General features: G+C 33.7%; 1 protein-coding gene across 7 annotated transcripts in view; it reads right to left on the bottom strand.

The window, feature by feature from the left end:
* The window catches only part of LOC149794110 (F-box/LRR-repeat protein 17-like), a 32,177-nt gene extending 11,478 nt beyond the window's left edge, over positions 1 to 20,699 (bottom strand). Inside the window, exons 1-6 of one of the 7 annotated variants that reach the window (XM_089968083.1) lie at positions 20,585 to 20,643; positions 15,281 to 15,489; positions 13,707 to 13,977; positions 8,002 to 9,215; positions 5,396 to 5,513; positions 2,231 to 2,362 (exon numbers count right to left, since the gene is read on the bottom strand). In XM_089968083.1, coding sequence (XP_089824209.1) covers positions 2,231 to 2,362; positions 5,396 to 5,513; positions 8,002 to 9,152 — 1,401 coding nt within the window. In that variant the 5' untranslated portion in view covers positions 9,153 to 9,215; positions 13,707 to 13,977; positions 15,281 to 15,489; positions 20,585 to 20,643. Of the gene's footprint in view, positions 1 to 2,230; positions 2,363 to 5,395; positions 5,514 to 8,001; positions 9,216 to 13,696; positions 13,978 to 15,280; positions 15,490 to 18,429; positions 18,521 to 20,584 lie in introns of those variants that run through there. The other 6 variants (XM_089968082.1, XM_089968085.1, XM_089968084.1 and 3 more) reach the window with 6 other exon arrangements.
* Between the last annotated feature and the right edge of the window lie 404 nt (positions 20,700 to 21,103).

Here is a 21,103-nt window from a genome sequence, read left to right on the forward strand (position 1 = left end):
AACTAACTGTGGAGGGAGCTGAGTGACATTAGTGATTGATGTCCAAACAGCCAACTGCATGTCGACTAATGAAAAGACTGAGACATCATGAGTGTTTAACAATCAATTAGTGATTGATGTCCAAACAGCCAACTGCATGTCGACTAATGAAAAGACTGAGACATCATGAGTGTTTAATAATCAGATATCATTTGAAGAATCAACTATCTATGTATCATTTATATATTTGACAATTAAAAAAAATAATTTCAAAAGAGTTTTATATTCAATACATGTGTGGGTAGAAAAGCTGACCAACTTCTATGTAATAATACTTCTTTTTGAAGTTATTGCTGATTTATAAAATTAATGTGCATTCCCAACTGAGTGTAAACAATGTAGCCCAAGAAGTTTGCACCATGATCAGTTGAAAGTTTAACATTTCTAGGAAATTTATGTTTTTACTTTATTCAAAGAAACCTTAACAAAGTTATGAATTGACTTGACCAGAAGCACACTTATCAGGTTCCCTTGAATAGCTGTAATTTACCCTACAGTGACAAAGGAAAAGTGATCCTTTGTGATACAGACAATTCAATTCCAAGTGACAACTAATGATATCTAAACTAAAGAAAAGAACAGAAAACACTAAATTTACACTGAAATGTGAACCATATGTGTAGTCTTAAAATGCAGTAATGGTGGTACACACTGTCAATAACAGCACCTGTTCACCAAGGTTCAATATATACAACTTTGTGCCAGCTAGATGAGTACGAGATACTATTTAACTTTGGTCCCTGGTGGTGGTATTGGACAGCAAAGGAGAGGCGGTGATGCTGCAGGGACAGGGATTTCCTTTCCAGCCTGGGTATTTTATTCCTTTTATTTCAAGTACAAATTCTTTTTTAGACAAAAGTTCTTTATCCCACCAATCAGTGCAAGACAACTGTTTCCAAGCTTTCGAAAAAGAATCCAATTTTTCTCCACACCCAAACCACTCCCCTTTCTCCCCATTAAAAAACCGAATAGTCTGTCCCATAAAGAGACATGACTTCAGACAATACTGTACTGAAATCAAAGCAGTGGCAATTGTCAAGACAGTTATACAATGTTTACAGCAATAAACATCAAACGGATATGACAATTTTGGATCAGGAGAGTATTATCTACATTTCATGAAGTTATTTGACTTGTATCATTGTATTTAACAACCTCATTTTATAACCCAGCAATTAAAAGAAGTTTGTTGATTATCCACAAAGAAACTGATTTAAATTATTGCTGAAATGAGAAAAAATTATCATAATTCCAATATTAATTCTCCCCTCCCTCTCAGTGATATTTAAATTGCATCAGAGATTTTAAGATTTTATTTTATAACAAAAATACATATTGTACCATCAATTACAATTTGCTCATTCCTATTTTCTTGCTTTGGGGTAAATTATAAAGTCAAGCCTACTAGAATTCAAGGTTCAAAATCTCTCTCTTTCTCTCTAGTGTTAAGTCAATAAATCTGGTTTTATTTACTTTTATTACTTATTTATAATAAAATATTTAGCTATAAAAAATACTGTACTGTGGTTCACTGTCGATATTAAAATCTGCATTTCTTTTATGTTTCAGTGACTGCTCACAACTTACTCCCTCACTCCATGCTATAAATTAAGCATGTTTAAAAAGATAACCATTTTAATATATTAATATACATGTAACCAAGAATATCTTCATGTACAATAGGACTTCAGTGTTGACATGTCTGCCAGAATGCTTGTGAAAACAACAATTTTTTAACTTTTTTTTAGAATAGCAGTTGCATATGAAACTTCCCCCTGAAATATAATGCAATCTTTATATATTTTGCAGGGGGATGCATGTAACATGAAGATGTCTTCTGCAGCCATAAGCACACCGCCCCTCTCTTTAAAAAAAAAAAATAATAAAAAATTTGATGATATACTGAAGTTTCATTTCACATTAGCTGATAATATAATATCTGATTTGGAAGAATAAGAATGTATACAAAACAGTATCTTTAAAGTATAAGGGGTCAGTGCCCCACTGTGTTCACCTCTCTCTCTCTCTCAATGAAACTCTTTAACCAACCAGCATGGAGAAATGAAAAATCATGTGAGCTGTACTATATTAAATTTCATACATTAAATTATTCAAGGTAAAATGCCAACTGACTGGACGGAAATTTTTGAAATATTTCATATGCAATGCTGACAAGAATGGTTTTTCATACCCTTTCACAGTGGTCAAGTAAAAGTCGCTTTAACTTGTGACAGTTTTGTGCAAGTGTGATAATTCCTTCATCTGACATCTTGTTGCATTGGTTCAAATGTAGAAGCTGAATATCAGGACAGCCTCTTGCAAACTGTTACAAAAAAGAAATTTAGAAAATGGACTGTAAAATGTCTTGACATGACAAAACAAACCGGGCTTATGTGCTGTGACCAAGTACTTGGTATTCTTTGAAAATATTGCCCCATAATCTCTTGCAAACTGTTACAAAAAAGAAATTTAGAAAATGGACTGTAAAATGTCTTGACATGACTAAACAAACCGGGCTTATGTGCTGTGACCAAGTACTGGAATTCTTTGAAAACACTGCCCCATAATCTTGAAACTTAATTTGTGCATTAAAATCGAGTTCAAGCTAAAAATAAACAAATAGATATGATTATTAGACTATGAAATCTGGCACACTAGTCAAAGAACCATAGTAAACAAGATTCTGAAATTTCTTAAATCTTATTTTCATCTTTTTTTGAAGGTGCTAAATGATAAATTTCTGGAGCTTGGTGTTTTGTGTCATTTGGAATGGCAACAAAATTAGATAACTCTGAGCAGTTTCAATTTACCCTTATCTTACTAAATCAAGTAATAACATATGTTACTTTTAATTTACATTAGTATGAGACAATTGTTTGGATCTATGATACTTTGTAATGAATGAACATCAGTTTCAAGGATTCTAAGATATAAAAACAAAGCACATCAAAATGTTTCCCCACCTTTTATAACATTTTACAAAATGTGGGCATCAAGGGTGATGATTACTATTTTAAACAAAAAAATAAAATAAAACCTGCTCATGTTTAAGATATAGGCAAATAAAAATATTAAAGTTATTTAAATACTTGAAGAGAGCAGTGATTATTATATATATATATATATATATATATATATATATATATATATATATATATATATATATATATATATAGTAATGACTAAATCTTGGGACACTGTAAGTCTTGGCACACCCTTCATCATTTTCTGAAGTAAATTTTTATGACATAGAAATGTAAAAAAAATTTTTTTTAATGTAATTTAAGTCTTGGAACACCACCATATTTTTCTAATAACCAATAAATGTCTTTTATTCATTGTAGTGACAAACAAAAAATGACTTTGTGGTTGTTGAAGGACTATCATCATGAATTATTACAAAGAAATGTTATAGTTTATATAATTTGTTTGAAAAGAAAATAAATTTATTTAATTTTCCTGCTTTCATATTATTTCTACCAAATTCTGATGTATGTTTAATTTGATCAGACTATGTCAACATTAGTGGGTTGCTGTATGCATTTATAACAGTAACCTCTCCTGTCTGACTCTAGCTTAATATTGTTCCTTTATGCATTATTACATTAGAATTTTGTATGAATGCACTAGTAATTGTTTTTATTTTGCCTTCAGTGAGCATTTCTATAAGTAATGGTATCACCACATGTACATTTAAGATTTTAACTTGCAATGAAGGAAGTACATCCCCTTTGATTCAAATCACAGGCGCCACTGCACAAAACTTAAATAATATCTCCAAAATAGTATAAGAAAAAAAAGTTTCAGAAATAATGCTTCAAAAGCAAATTTTAATCCATAAAAACATCAGTTGTAGTTTGCTTTGATGTAACTAACCTCAAATAAGTACCATTTACTCAGTTACAGTAATCATGCTAATTTCATGGAGTAGAAGGCAATTACACCTCAAATTACAAGCACAGCGTGGACAAAATTCCTTCTTTACCCAAACCAGTTTCAAGGTCTAAACGATTAACTGGCCTTGAAAGCTGTCTGACAACAAAGGACAAATCTGCCAATCATAAGTGAAAAGGATGCCAAAACAACCAGCTTGCAAATGGATGGAAAATAAATGATTTTGTTCAGTCAAAACAAATAACTAAATAGATCGATGATGATCTTAGTTTTTGCACATTCAGAATTTTGACCTTTATTATAATTATTCTTTCATTAACATGTGACAGATGTGTGAATATGTGCTGGTTTTGTGCCTTATGCAATTAAATATGTTGTACTTTTTCATAATAATGAGGATTGGTTATACCAATAAAAAATAGTAACTTGTGAGCGCATGGATCAAAGTAAATGAAACAGTTATGTACATCCAAATGAAAAGTAATCTGGAAGAAAGTGATTTGGTAAAAACACCGAAAATAGCAAAATTCTGCACGTAATATTTTTGGGGAATACAGAAAGATATAAGTGACACTAAGCATTTTTTTGAGATTATTTATATTAGGCCTTTTGACCCCAAGCTCAGCATAGGCTGCCAACAAAGCCTCTCCATTTAAAAGACATACGTAGATGACTTGAAATATTTCTTTGCAAATTCAAAAATTTTATTATGTACATATTTCAAGTTAATTTCCATATGATTTTAATAAAAGCTCAAATGTGATTCATCAGATTTGTTAAAACTCAATTGTGTATTTGTTTTATTAAGACATTTATATTTTTTTTCAGGAACTAGTGGTTTGCTCAGTTTGCTGACTTGTTCGTACTAATTACTATACAACACTTTACTTTTACACCATTTATTACTATGAGTAAGAAAACATTAGTTTCTGACTTTACCACAGTTACATTTTCATTGAGGTAAAAGAAAAGACTAATAAATTCATAAAATATCTTACATTACATTCATTATATATAAATAGCAGAATGACGAGAGTGGTGATCAGCGAGACAACAATGTCTTTGCTAATGATTTCAAGAGATAATTAAGCAGTCTGTATTACGATCCTAAAAGTCTAATGCAGTCACAAAATATCAAATAGAACAAAAAAGTGATAAAATACACTGAACTAAAGAAACGGTTAACAGATGAGAATGACTGAGAAAACGGAGATTTATTATTGGTGGTTATAGGTAGAAAAAGAGAAGTTCCAAAGCTGTCAAGTGGTAGAATTCTCAAAATCCTTAAGAAGTTGAGCAAATAATATATCAGACATTCATTAACAAAACCCTGCCTAAGCACACAATGAAATGCAGAGAACTGAAGGACTGCACAATTCCATTTTTGTCTTAAACAGGCTTGGAAAGGATTACTGCAATTTTGATTGCTACATTAAAACTGTAGGATTTTAAAATGTGTTACCTGTATGACTGTCTTGTCAGTAAGCCTACAACACCCATCAAAATGGAGTTTCTGTATGCGTGGACTTGCCTTCCCGATATCCAAACCAATAAATGCATCATCTGTTAAATCAAAACACCTAAAATGAAGAAAAAACACTGCAGCTTCCAGCATGAAAGAAAGCTGTAGACATTTTGCACTGCTATTCATTTGGTAGCATACTATAGTTTTAATCCCTCTCTCATCATGAATAGATCTTGTTTTCGAGCATTTCAACTTGACCTTCACTCAACACATGAAAAACCAGAGTATAATCAATGATTATAAAGCTCACCTCTAAAACAAATTTTGAAGCCTCCAGCAGCTATATTAAACATCAATTATTATGCTGAAAATAACAGCATACAAAAACAAAATATTGGCCCATTTTCTAATTCATGTTTTCTTTTGCAATTTTCTCTCTTTACAATTTAACTTAATTTTCTTAAAATGTAAAATGCCACATTTCAATCTGCACTATATTGCCATTATTGTGCAGACATACCATTAAATCTCCTACCCACAATACATACACCTACCCACCTATGTACCTAAATAACCACCTATGTACCTAACTACCTACTGTGACATGGCATCAAAGACAAATTATTTTCTATGATATAAAAGTAGCGGTTCTACAATGAGCTGATAACCCTGAAACTTATATTGTCTTGTGCATTAAAATCGCTTTCCATTCTAAGAAGCCACATTTTACTTGGAACACATAGTTCATGGATCAGTAATTACCTTAATTAGACAGTACAGATTAGGCATCTTGAAAAGCATACAGCATGCTATCAACTCTGCTAATCGATATACTCCTTCACATGTACAATACACACAGTTAATCTGCTAAGGGTAACCTACTATGATATGCAATGTAAAGTCATTAATATGGATAGTTTACCAATGAATGAACAGATTTATTTCCACTCCAAATACTCTGGTCCAATAGGACATTTGTGTAGGCTGGGATGTATACAGCATGGATGAATCCATGTGCTCATTAACAAAAATACTTAACCCATGCTATCAAAGCATCAAAACGGAAACAGCACACCTAATAAATGAAATTCAACAACTGAAGCATGAAGTACATGTCGCAGAGACCTCTATCTGCAATAAGAATTTAGAACATATCAACATGTATCCCATCATCAGGTTTCATCTAAATGGAAACCATGCAAGCTACTTGCCGAAACTAGGCTGGGTGTTGTATGTTCTATTGTTGTAAGGGTGTTGTATGTTCTATTGTTGTAAGGGTGTTGTATGTAATATTATAACCATTTCAGGCTTCTAGCATCAGACTCACAAGACTGAACACAAGTCAAATATAAAACATGGTTCATAATGATTATGCCACAATGACGGAGTAGCACTCCATCAAGATGCATTCTCTTTTCATTTGAATTGTGGCTGACCCATGACTCAATCAGATTGTGTTAAATAAACACAATTACTTTCAACATCGTTGTTTTGAGTTATAGTAACGCTGTTGAACATTACTGAAACATTTGGTGGCAATTGGAATCTCTACAAAAATGATAAAGAGGTCATAAGTTGTAACCATGCTGCTGCATTAATTAAAATAAATTTCCGGTAATACTGGAAACCCACATCAAATTATAAACACTTAGGTGTAAAGTATGAATGAATAATTTTTGACAACCTGAATAATTACACACATTCTCACCACCCTCACGCAGGAGTAGGTAAGGAAATTAAGGAGGTTCATTGTGCAAAGCACATTAATTAAAAGTTATCACTGTTATCTTTCTGAACAGAAAGTTTTCAACAGATATGGACAAAGAATAATGTCCTAACAAGAATTATGAATCTCAAGCCCTGGTACTTATTACATATAGATATTGTTAGTCTTTTCCATGCGCCAACTCATGATTGTCTCAAAAAGAATAAGAATGTGCGATAGCGCATGGGCCAATGATGTCACCCTGACTGGATCAATGCAAGTCTTTTATGAACTCTCATCAAAAGGGCATTAGTGCATCTAGTATGGACAGGGTATTTCCATTACAGAAAGGTAAAGCTTAATGACAGTGACACATAAGGTAAGACTGACAGTAAAGTGCAACATACTTAAAGAAAAAAACAAACATACTATATTCACTTTTGCAGTCAATCCCTATAAAATGTATTAAATAAATCCTGCAGAAAGGTCCAATTTTATGAATATTTCGAAAGTCTTTCATTTTCTTTGGTGTTCTGGTTTCTGTATCAAAATTAGTACCACTGCCTACTTTCTGTTGGTCAGTCTCATGAGAATCAGTTTCATCTGCAGCAATGAATTTTGAACAAAGATATATCTAAGGTTGCCATTGGAAAAGCACACATTTAACAATCATTTTGAAAATCAAAGCATATCTGCATATAACACTGAAAAACAGCCAATTTGATGACTGTTGAATGAATGTCCTTTTTCTGTGACAAAAGAAAAAAAAACTTAGAAGAATACAGTAACATCCCAATATCTGGGCACTCTTTGTCTAAACATGGTATACCTAATGTAATTTACCCAGTGACCTAAGTATTAACTTGACTCAAATTATCTGGGACACAATTACACTCACCTTATTACCTTCAGAGTCTGCAAGTATCTACATCTAATTAGTAACGCTCTAATTCCAGTATTGGTCAAGAAACGACAGTCAGTCAAGTCCACATACATCACTCTATCACTGAATGAAGACAGTTGTTCCAGGACACGATCTGTCACCTTCATTTGAGATCCAAGATTCAGACAGCGCCACAAGGATGGATCCCTACAAAGATTATACCAATATTTGCACACAAGACTTGCTTTCCGGAGGCCATCAAATATAGACAAATAACTGAATATATGCAAGAGCAGAGAGGAAGGAAGCTTGTTAATATGAGGTCCCTTGAGGAGACAGTCAGTCACTGCACATAAATTTAGGTCAAATGTTTGATGATCTTCTCTCTTTATCACATAGGACGAAGAACAAAGTGCTGAAATTCCATCAGTACTGGAGTCCACAATACTTCCTGATGATTCCTCAGTTTGATTTAACTTTTTAACCACTCCCAAATGGGACTTTTGTCTCAAAGACTTTGATTCCTGGTTCCAGACACCTTGCCAATTTGACAAAAATGTACTAGGTGGTGGCAGCAGCACTGATGACTCCACAGCTAAATCATGTGACTCTCTTTTACCTGTGTGTGTATTTGTTGTAGAAGAACATGGACTTGAAACATCCCGTCCCATGAAAGACAATGTACCACAATTTGATCTTACATTTACAAAAGTTTTGCTGCTATCACCACGACTATCAATACCACTCCCCAAATCATCAACTCTGCCTGAGGCTGGCTCAGAAGTATCTTCATCATCCTGTATTATTTCTCCACTCTCAATATCATAGTCCCCAAAGCCCAGCATCTGTACTGCATACCTATCCTTAACTGGTTCATCTATATCTCCATCACCACTGCCAGTGACATGTACTAGTATAGGTCTAGTTTCTAAATGTCCAGAACTGAAATTCATTTCTGAACTGACTATAGTTTTGTTGTCTAACGACTGTTTGATGGATTCATTTGGCAATGAAGCTGACATTGTGGAACATACTGTTATCCCACTAGAACAAGCTCCATCAGATCCTGGGCTACATGAGGAATCATCTGACAAATCAATTCGTTTTCTTTTGCAAGGATTCACAGCCCTAGTTTTGTCACTTGTGGAGAAAGAAGATGCTTCCATTGCTGGTGGGTGGGGAGAGTTTCTGCACAGGATTACAAAAAAAACCCGATTTATTTTCTATGTCTGAAACAGATTAGAACAGTAAACATTAAATTAAATAATGAGGCTACTGGAACCAATTAATATACATGTATTAATAAGATAATTTTTATCTAGAGCTATCCAGATCATGAGATGAATGTAGGTCAAGTTTCATGGCAATCATCCAAGTAGTTTAGGCAGAGCAGCATTAACAAACTTGTGCAAATAGACATAATGACAATAGACAACAGACCATCACATAAAAGTAAATTTTTTTAAATATAAAAACAAAAATTGAAACTCTTATTTAAGGATATGGTTAGATTTAAAGACGTTGAAGTAGTTAATTTAAATACTGCACAAGTCTTACTTCACGTGACCCAGAAGGCACATTTTTTATTCAATCTAGCCAATTATTTTGTGATTTTTAGTTACTGCCTTATTAAACTATGGTTCAATATTATTTTAATATGCACTATTTAACATAAAAATAAAAATACAATAAAAACTTTTTGTTCATACTCTTTAATTCAAGACTATAAAAATTTTTAACTTTCTTCATACTGTCTTTATTTTCCTGGCACTTAGGTTATATAATCCTTCGCTGGTAAAGCTTCATTAGTGATCAATGCTTATTTTTAACATGTATCTCAGCAAAATCCGATGCATACCACAGAGGTACTGAGGCTAGAAAATGTAACTTATTCCTGGCCAGAAAGCTTGGCTTGCAAACAATGGAAGCTAAATTGCAATTGCCATGGAACTATAACAAAACATTTTCCACAGACAAAGCATGAATTTCACTCCTCCTAGATAACAGAGAGAGAAGGAGGAAGAAACACCTTCAAGGTAAGGTTCTCAAATGAAGCCTCATTCAAGGGTTCATAAAGTTGTTTTGATGATGACCAGAGAACATGCAAAAGGTTCCATCATGCCATTAAAGAGCAGGATAATGGCTTCTTAAGTATTTGATTAGTTCTGAAAGATGAGGACCAGCCCTATGGTGAAACCCAATGAGATCTTGAGGGTATTGGACACGACTCTCTATGATACCCTAAAAGGAACATAATTTTTCTAAATTTTATTTTGCTTTACTTTTCTCAGTTTAATTTTATATTAAGTTTGTGTTGAATCTAAAAAGACTTAAAATCACATTTAAGACAGTCAAATGTTGGCATACACAGAGCTTTCATTTAAAAATACAGCGTGATTATGCTAAGATGATCACATGACAAATCAAAATAGTAATCTAAGGCATAAACTGCATGAGAGTGGATGTTGATGCTTTCACGTTAATTTATGTGAAAATAAAAGACTGTACTGCTGTTGTGGATGGGATGACCTTCATACACCTGAAGATAATATTCTCGTGTTCACTTGTGTCCCACATACATCAGAGCACCTCTGCATCATATGCCATCTTACTGTATCGGTCCCTAATCCTCCATCTCTGTTTGCTACTAAGAGAAGCCTCCATATGATAAATAAAAGTAATACATGGCATATAACCAAACCATACACCTCTGTTTTGTTCAGTATTTTCATGGTGTTTGTTTTTGTAATCTTGTCGTTGTATTTGTTTCTTGATGTGTTATCTAATACTGTAAAGCGCTTTGAGCTTCTAAAGATTAGGCACTGTAATAAGTCCACATTATTATTATTATTGCCATTTTTATTATAGTTTTAAAAGATAGTAATATGCTTTCCTCGAAGTAAAGCAGTTTCTATATGAAGTTTTAGAGCAGTGGATAAAGTAATTTGTTGTGTAAGGGGATCATGGTGTTGACTCAAAATATTATGGTTTACATTATTATATTACTGATTGAAGGATTACCTTATTAACATCTAGCTTTCATAAAAATAAAAGAATAAAAGGATGAGTTCTCTGTTTATTTATGTGGTACACACATATATTTATCACAAATTCACATGTAGTGCAAGTTTGATGTTAACGAGTCTATATCAAGAGTATTATCATGAACAAGTAAAACAGATGGATCCACAGACACAAAGTAAATCCCATATACATGATAATGTAATTGGAAATAGTTTGAATAGGTTGTCAAATGAAACAGTTAAAAGAACCAAGTATGACTTACTAGCTAGCGCGATCTCAGCCATGTCAAGCAGTAGCGTGGGAAAATGGTCTGGCATTCCTTAAAGGTATGATAGTAAGCCAAACTTTGGATATTCATGCAAAGTCAAATGCCCAAGCTAAACATCAGTACCAAATTTATTATGCTATGCGAAATGTAGCTTAAAATAACAGCATTTATTTAAATAGGTGTTGCAAGAAAAGAGAGAAGTGTCTTCCCTTGCACTTATTATATAGTACATATATGACAGGTCAATTGTAAACAATGATACAAGCCCGTGTTATATATTAGAAAATTCATGTATCAGTCAAATCCTGTTCAAAAACACAACTAAAACGTATATATTAAAAATGGTAGTCCTCGTTTGATCTATATCCAACCATCAACAAATAATTCACTCTGATATTTATTATCATAGTAGCACATGGCTGTTTGCTTGTTTATATACTACATGTACATGTACTTAATTTGACCTATATTTTGGTCAGTGAGAGACAACTACTATTGATGCAGAGGCTACCAAGGGGATGAAGCTATTCATAGAGAAATGAAAATGTGTGAACAAATTAAAAGGTTTTACATGCTTGCGAGATGTCACACCTTCATTTACCTTGATGGCCATATATATATTCTTTCAAAATAAAGGAACTTTGATTTGTTTTGTTTTTTAATCTCGCCATTGGTAGCGATCGTAAGCATGAACTCTTTTGTTGCAAACAGGAAAATGTCACAGCTCAAAAAAGATTTCCAATCACTAAGTAAAATGAAACAATGCTTTTATTTAAGATTTTTTGCAGACTTTCTTTGATCAATGACCTTCGGCTTGATTTGATGATGGTTCTTGTGTGTGCTAAAGGTGCTCTTTGAAGGATCAAACAAGTGCCCATTTGTTATTGCTGTGTCAACATCAAATAATTCAAAACATTAAAAGAGACAGATTATTTTTTCTCCATTCGTGAAGTGTATATATATATATATATATATATATATATATATATATATATATATATATATATATATATATATAATGATTGATGCTTCAAGGGTAATTAGTTTTCTTTAAGTTTCACCATTTTTTCTGGTCCATTTTCAAAAAGGACACATATTTCACATATTTGCCATTTTCTGGTAGACTGTAGTCATTCAGTTCCTGCCTTCAGAGGTGGTCGATTATAGCGAGTCAGCATGACTATTTGGGTTACATTACAGTAGAGCACCATTGCCAGACATCAGCATGGGTGGATTATGATATGGCAATGCCGTGGTATGGGTGGTTTGTCAAGATGAACAAAGGATTTGTTTATGTAACAATTGATTCCAGTACAATTTTATATCCATGTTTGCGGTTTCCTATCAGGGTGCCTTTGAATTTCTCAACTCCAAACCCAATACTGTATATAAAATTTTTAACAGCCAAAAATATTACGCCAAAAGGATCATCAGATGGTATATTTTGTTGCCAATATGGAAAAAAATCGCAAGAAGTTCCAGCAGCTGGAACATTCCTCATATTCCAAGCCTGTTTCACAAATATGTGTATGTGAAGATTTCTTTGGTACAGTAAAAACTGTTATGAGCGACCAACTGTCATTTCCGACCACAATCATAATGCACAGATCGATTTTATGATATAAATGCTCTATTATGAGCGACCACCTGCTCAACGTGACCAGCGACTGTGATGTCTTGGCAAAATATGTATTTTGACACTGCTATGAATGACCGCATCGCCAAAAAATCAAAACAGATTGACACCACTGACCTTAACTTAATCCTTTGTAAACACTAGAGCTCAAGATACATGTAGTATGAAAACAAAGTGCACATTAAATAACACTACAGTTGAACAACCATATAGCGAGATAAACACCACTAACCATCATTTAATCCTTTGTAACAATGACTGTATAAATAGTAAAGATTGTTCTAATAAGGGATTTAATTAAAAAAATTGGCTAGCTAAAAGTTTTGTGAAATTTACAAGTCCAGCATATGGTGTAATTTGTAAATTGCAGTAAACCAGACTAAAGTACATGTCACTAACTGACATTGTAGTGTCGCAGTCATGTAAATAGCCAGTAAGATTAACCATTTTTTCATCAAATGGAGTAATGATGGATATACACAGTCAATTTAGAGGTTTGTATTTTTTTTTATCTTTGTGAAACCCCACACAACACCAGTAGTCCTAATGTCCCAGTGAGAAATCTTCTGAAAGGGCTTCAGTGTAGGGTTGAGTACATCGTTTGTCTTTCCATTTAATCCATAATGCCTGGAGGAGTGGGGAATGAGCTTTTTGTCTTTAATACTAGTAAGTGAGAATCATTTCCGGATTCTTTTTTTAAATATATTTCTTTTCTTAGTGTTTCACCATTATTCCTATGCAGCTTGTTAAATGTTAACATTGACTTCACATTGGAAATGCACCTTTTTATACCTGGGATGGTATCCTCAATATCAGTTGGGCAGTTAGGTTTGTATATTTGAGAGTCATCAGTTTACAATTGATGTGACACTGGATGTGGTCCATGATATTTAGTCTTTGTGTTGTGCAGCTTATTACATGTCAACAGTGACTTCACATCAGAAATGCACCTCTTGACGCCTTGGATGGTAACCTCAACTTCAGTTGGGCAGCCAGATTTGTATATTTGAGTGTCATCAGCATAAAATTGGTGAGACGCCAGATGTCAATCTATGACACAAGACTAGAAGAGTAGAGAATGAAGAGAATGAGGACAAGAACAGAACCTTGTGGAACCCCAAAAACATAAACCAACTGGGCTGGAATGTTTTCCATTTATGGACACAATTTGTGTTCTGTTGGCTATGTGGCACCTGAACTATATTAAAACTGTATCATGAATACCAAATATATGCTGGAGATGGTGAAGTAATATATCATGGTCTATTGTGTCAAATGCTATAGACAGTTTAAGGAAGGTGAGGACTGAAATCTTTCCACTATCCAAAGCAGAGAGTCATTAACTAGTCTCAGAAGGGCTGTTTCAGTACTATGGCAAAGGTGATATGCAGACTGTATATTACTAAAAAGACTATTTGAATTCAGAGGAGATACAAGTTGGAACAGAACAACTTTTTCTAAGATTTTGACATGAATAGGAGGTTAAAAACAGGAATGTTGTTCACTAAATCATCATGATCAAGCATAGGTTTCTTCAACAGAGGCTCTACATGGGCAGTTTTGAAAAAAATGATGGTGATTGCCCAGATGAGTGTGAAATACTGATAACATCAGCTGGGGATGGCAATATTGAATTCAAGCACCTAGGCAGCAATGATGTCAGAATCAGACAGAGTTCACATGAGTATGGGGTGCTTTTCATCACAATTATATGTACCAAATCAATTGAGACAGGTTCAAATGATGTTAAAGGTTGCCACTGATATTCTGTATCAAATGAATCACAATTGTATGGTGATGATGAGTCAACTGAGGTTGTATGGTCAAGCTTATCTCTAATAGACTGTGTTTTGTCACAGAAGAAATTTGCAACAGGTCCAGAAGGTCGCCCCTAAAACTGTACTAATACTACTGTACTTCTTCATTACCAAAAGGCTAATTGACACCTTTTGCAACAAGTTTACGCTTTTACATTATTCAAAGAAATCTGAACAAATTTATACAGACTTGATGAGACTTTGTTGATCTTCTCTTGAACAGTGTAAATTTATCCTACCATTTAAACATGAAAAGTAATCCTCTGAGGTATGTACATTTAAATTCCTGACAACAGCCACTTCTGTTTGTAAAAAAAAAAACCCCACTGAACTTACACCTACATGTGAACCACATGTTCAGTCCTTGAAAAGTAATGACCCCAGTGATGAGGTTGAATATATATGTATACAGCTATAAACTTTAGTTCAATTCTAAATGCAATTTGAAGCTCTATGAGACTGGTCATTTAATTTATTGTTCTTTCTTATTGGGGCATTTTTTAAATTCTTTTATTCATCACAAGATAAAATTATTTCAAGTAATGTAACCTTTTGGAAAACTTAAATGGTCTATCCCTTATAAAGAATTAGCTAGAGCAGATGGTCTAAAGCTGGGGTCTCAAAACAGCCTGCCAAGCTGTATCCTGTGGCCCTCAAAATGATTGGTGTCACGACAGCTGTAGGTGTGGTGTGGCCTTTGTGCCATCGAAAATACCCTCATGCGGCCATCAGGGTGGTTTGAGTTTCAGACTCCTGGTCTAAAAAAACTGACCATTGTTAAAATTGTAATAAAATAATAGCATCATAAAACAATGTCAATTTCAGTGTGGAAAAGGTGTATTTCTAAAACAAAGCCATCTGACTTAGCACGTTGTAGTTTACAGCTAAAAATTATGGTCTATCATTAACAGCAAGTAAGCTCAACAAGGTGGGCCTCTCATCAAGTCAGCGTGTATTTTTTCTAAATGTACGAAATGAACAAGACTTATAAAATTAATTTCATTTATTGTCCATCAATAGGAACAAAATAAACATCACTGATTGCTGAAATGGTATTTGATTGTTAATCACTCATGTCATCTCAGTCTTTCCATCAGTGGTCTTCACTGATTGACTGTTCAAACATCAATCAATAATGTCAATCAGCCACTCCATGGTGGAGTTGCCATCGAAATGTGCGCCAAGGCACGATGGTGATTTGTTTGTATTTTATTGCTCCATCAATGAGTGTTATCACGGAGCAAAAGAGAAGGGAATTAAGTCCCCCACCATAATGCATGGGGTTCCAACAATACACGAGCTTCACTGTATATCCTGTCCATTTACCAGCACAAATTTTGAGCCATGCAAACCAGCAATACTTGCACTATGAATCTGACACTGTACTAATCCTACAATGCAAGACATCAACTTTGATACTTATGTTTCACAGGCCGTGGTCTTACTGCCTAAATAACAGCACAGCATAGTTTGTTCCAATATCAAAATTTTCAGGAATATCTCACACATCTGGCAGCCCATATTGATGCTTTTCTATAAATTAAGTTGAAGTATGTTTCTTTAACAAAACAAACAATAAATATATTAATGCTGAAGAAAGTTTTTAAACAACTTCGTTTGGTTCATGATACTTATCATCCTTTTTAACCCATTTTGTCATTCTTGGCTTCCATTGCTTTCCAGCTAACTGAAATGCAGGTTAATAGAGCTTAAAAACACATCCATTAGCTAGTGTGAGAAATTTAATTTGCTAGAAAAAAGACATAAGAGTAAGTAAAACCTTACTAAAACATTAAGACTTCAATTTGTAGAAAAGCTTCAATATGGGCTGCCAAGTGTGAGATATTCCTGAAAATCTGACTTCTAGTTCTGATGTCTGTTGGCATCAGAACACACTACACAGTGCTGCTATTTTGACTGTAAAACCTCAACCCCCAAAACGTAAATATCATGGTCGATGTTTTACTCTGCAGGACTAATGCTGTACCAAACTGAATGTATGGATGAATGATGAGGAGAAACAGATATCATTATAAACTCCTGAATTTATGAAATTATTCAGAGCTTATCAAAGACAGCGAACAACATCACATCTATTGCATGAAAACACGGACTCGCCCAGGCACATATGGTGACCATGTTAGACCGGAACGCTGTATTATCGCGATACTTAACGTTGTTATTGGTAGAGACTAAAAAAAAATTCCCCGTCTATTCCGATAAAAAATCTTTGTCAATTGAAGCTCGTAAATAAAACTGCTTATGATGCCTGACACAGATTAATGTACCATGGGGGAACAACTCTATATTATCGCTGTATTTGCCTAATCTAGGTATGGTAGCACGCACATATTATAATAAACAAATTGCAATTTACTTTTAACAAGTAATGTTAAGACTGCACTGGATAAATATTTCCATTAACAAAAATGACAGGATCCAATGATTAAATACGCAAATGTAATTAAAGTTGAAATCCATGAATAACAACATTACAAATTAATAAATATTATTTGACTTTATAAGAATTTTTAATGAAATGTGGGAAAAGATGTATAAATATATACAAAATTATTATTAATATTATTATTACTAGTGAAATATGACTAATTTAAAGAAATTTGAACTGTTATTGTTTTTTTGTTTATGTACAATAAGCTAAATCATAAGCAACATTTTTTTAAATTATGGTCCATATTAGCTACCATGGAATGAAATTCCAAGATTAACCTTGCAAGGACATGTACATCAGCATTGGTATATGGCCTATAATCATCAAAAAGACGATACACCAAGTAAATTTTGCAATCAAGGCCAATGCAGGTACAGTAAGTTTTGACAGGAGTTTTGTATGTGATGAGCAACAGGATTGCAAGCACTCGACAAAAAGCAATGTTCATTGTTTTTCATTGTAAACTCATCAAAAATGTTGACATTTTAGAGGAAATTGTGCTATAACATATTTGTGTCCTTACTGGCTGCTGCTTTATATCTGTAAACTGCTAGACAGTGCATGTATAAAATTAATCGGAAAACATAATTTGCCGTGATAATAGAGAGCCCATGATAACAGTGTTGGATTATACTATAGTAAAAGTCACATGAAATTTAACACAATTTTTTAAAACCAAAGTCTATTCAATTCTGATTATTGAATGATCTGCACCTTAACTGTCATTGAGAAACCACCAGACAAAAATTATTGATCACTGTGGTCTTTTACAATGGTTGTCATGTACTAAACTTGGGTCAGGAAAAGAGCACATTGAGTGGTTAGTACAACTTTGTTTATCAATATGTGTAGCACACCTTTAGATTCATTTCATCCAAAAATGTCTATGTACTTCAACATTGATTTTGCCGTATGCACTTTTCGGGGTGTCCAAATAATGATTTTCCAAAGGAATGTGGATGAATAAGAATCCAAATTAAGTGAATACCCGCCACTTAAAGGTATGTAGAATCAAATTCTAAAACATGATACCCATTACTGAAATAAACGGTCTGGTCATTCTGTACCCAAGACGTTTCATACCCAAATGAGCTGTTTTGTACCCAAAGCAATGGTTTTTCATACCCAATGCTACAGTCATTTCGTACCTAAAGAACAAATATAACCACCAATATCATATAAAAATGATTTTTCATACGTATTTCAAACTGTTTAAATGAGAAAATTCTTGGTGTGGGAAGAGTACCAGAATGGCTTGATCTTCCCCTCAAAATTAATGAAACGTTGCAGCAGCATATATGGCCCAGCAACTGACTGACAAGGCAAATTAACTAAATCTGAAAACAGAAATGCATATATTATGTTTTCTTCATGTATGTAATATAACTCTGGAATGTACAATTCAGAATAATGTCTTTTGTTCTTTAAGAAACCTATCTGAGCAAATATTTCGTCTTACAGAGAATCTCCTTCAATCAATCATGAGATTGTAATTTTTACTGTTCTATTCTGGAAAAAATACATGCCATATTACATGGGGTGCTGTATTATAAATGTTTCAATACTGGCAAAATCAAAATATGCATACTGTTACATATCTTCAATTATTTAAATAATTAAATAAATCAATTTTAAAACACAAGTAAATATGTAAAATGCAGTACCACGTTAATTATCCTCTCCCTCTCTCTCTGTGCACAATTATTTATGTGCATTATGTTTAGTAGGATAACAAAATAAAACAAATTTTCACTTGCATGAAAAAAATATTAATATTTATACATAGTTGAGAATTTCAATTATGCCACTAACTTGTTAGTTTCTTGTTGTTGTTATTGTGGGGTTTAACACCATTTTTCAGCACATTATAGGCTATGCATGGCAGCCAGTATTAATGGTGGAGGAAGAACCCAGAAAAACCCCGGGAAGAACCACCGATCCACAAGAAGCTACTGGCAAGCTTTCTCACATACCCACATTGGCTGAATCCTAGACTTGAACCCACGCAGAGTTGAGATGGCAGTGATCCATAATGGAGAGTGCTTTAGACCACTTGGCCACTCAGGGCCCCTGTTAGTTTTCTGTGATCTTTGAAAGTGTCCAAAACATTGCACAATTATGCTAATGCAGCCGGCAGTCAACAAAAAATGGTTTGTCAGTCTGTATAGTTTACCTCATTCAACACCTATAAAAGCAGGCGACAAAAATAGAAAACTTAACACCAGTACTGGTCCTTGGAGAACAAAACATTAATCAAGCAACACTTTTTTTTTATTTGCATTCTGCCCCATTATTAAAAGATCGCAGAATTTCTAGTTGCTTTACATTTGTAATTTTTTCAGTCACATTAGTCAAAAAAGACCAAGAAATATTACGTTTGTTAATCTGAACAAAAGAAAAAAGATATTTAAACCTGGCCAACATTTTATTTTTATTTTTACTGGCAATTTGAATTCCTGTTAACTCTTTTCAGTTGTTGTTGTTGTTGTTGTAGGGTTTAACGCCATTTTCAGCACATGATAGGCTATACATGGCGGCCAGTATTAATGGTGGAGGAAGAACCCGGGAAATCCCCGGAAGGAACCACCGACTGCTACTGGCAAGCTTTCTCACATACCCACATTAGCCGAATCTGAGACTCGAACCCACGCAGACAGAACTCTTTTTAGCACATGTATAGATGATATTATACAGTGAAAACAATACAATTACTGTAATTATTTGTATTTTGTCAATTTTTTTGCCCGGATATGCTTGCTCGTGCAATTTTTATGGTAGGAAAAAGATTAAGCCTAGAAAGGGAGCAGTAAATATGACAATACTATATATCTGACCATGTAAATTAATGGGTATGAAACGAACACCACCTTGGTTAGGAAACGACCAGCACCTCTGGTACGCAACGACTAGAATACTGGGAATGAAACTGCCAGCACCTTGGGTACGAAACGACCAATTTCTACTGGGTCTGAAACGACTTGGGTGCGGAATGACCTAGTCCTACCTGTAAGACCTGACGCTGATATTTATGTTTTGGGCGTAAACAAAATCAACATGTGTTATGTCTTACATGTAGGACTACGGAATGACCTAATCCTACAACATAAGACACATCACCCGATATTTTTGTTCGGGGTGTGTGGAGATGGCACTAAGACAAAAACATGTGCTATGTCTTACATTGTAGGACTACAGAATGACCATAAGCCAACCAATATGACCACACGGGTTCGTTACAAAGAAAATTAGGAGTATCCGTAAATGAATCAAGGGACGTTGCATTGCAATATTTAACACAACTTGAGCTTTTATGAGTTTCAAACGGAGATCGCCCTTATTTGCTGCACAGCAATTATCCCTCGCTAAGTTTCTACATTATTAATAAAACTTTTAAAACTGACCAAATAATCACTGCTTTTAAATCGTTAGGCATAACGAATAGTTTTTGCATTGTCGGCTCACCTAACTGTACTCTGTAGCTATATTGGGCTCCAACTTGGAATAGGCCATATCTCGAGAAATTGCGCACAACAACTTGGAATTCCAAACTGGTGCACTCTTTCTTGAGAAATTGCATTGTCGTTGGCTCCAACTTGGAATAGCATTTCTCCGGAAATTGCGCGCAATAACTTGGGATTCCAAATAGTAGTTTTCAAAGATTGATATATTTATTTAAAATCTTTATATTTAATCTGATTTTTCTTTTTCGTTGCACTTTTTTTAAATAATTGTACTTGAAATATGTTTTAAAAAATATTTTGTTATTGAAATACATGTTTTAAAAAATAGTTGTACTTAAAATATGTTTGTCAAAATATTTAATTAAACAACATATTTAAAGTTTTATTTGTTTCTATTATTTATTTATTTATTTGTTTATCTAAACACTAATTTTATTTCTTTGTATTATGTTTGTAATA

The sequence above is a fragment of the Sinohyriopsis cumingii genome, chromosome 8, assembly GCF_028554795.1.
Source record: "Sinohyriopsis cumingii isolate HCF-2022 chromosome 8, ASM2855479v2, whole genome shotgun sequence".
In the NCBI taxonomy this organism is placed as follows: Eukaryota; Metazoa; Mollusca; class Bivalvia; order Unionida; family Unionidae; genus Sinohyriopsis; species Sinohyriopsis cumingii.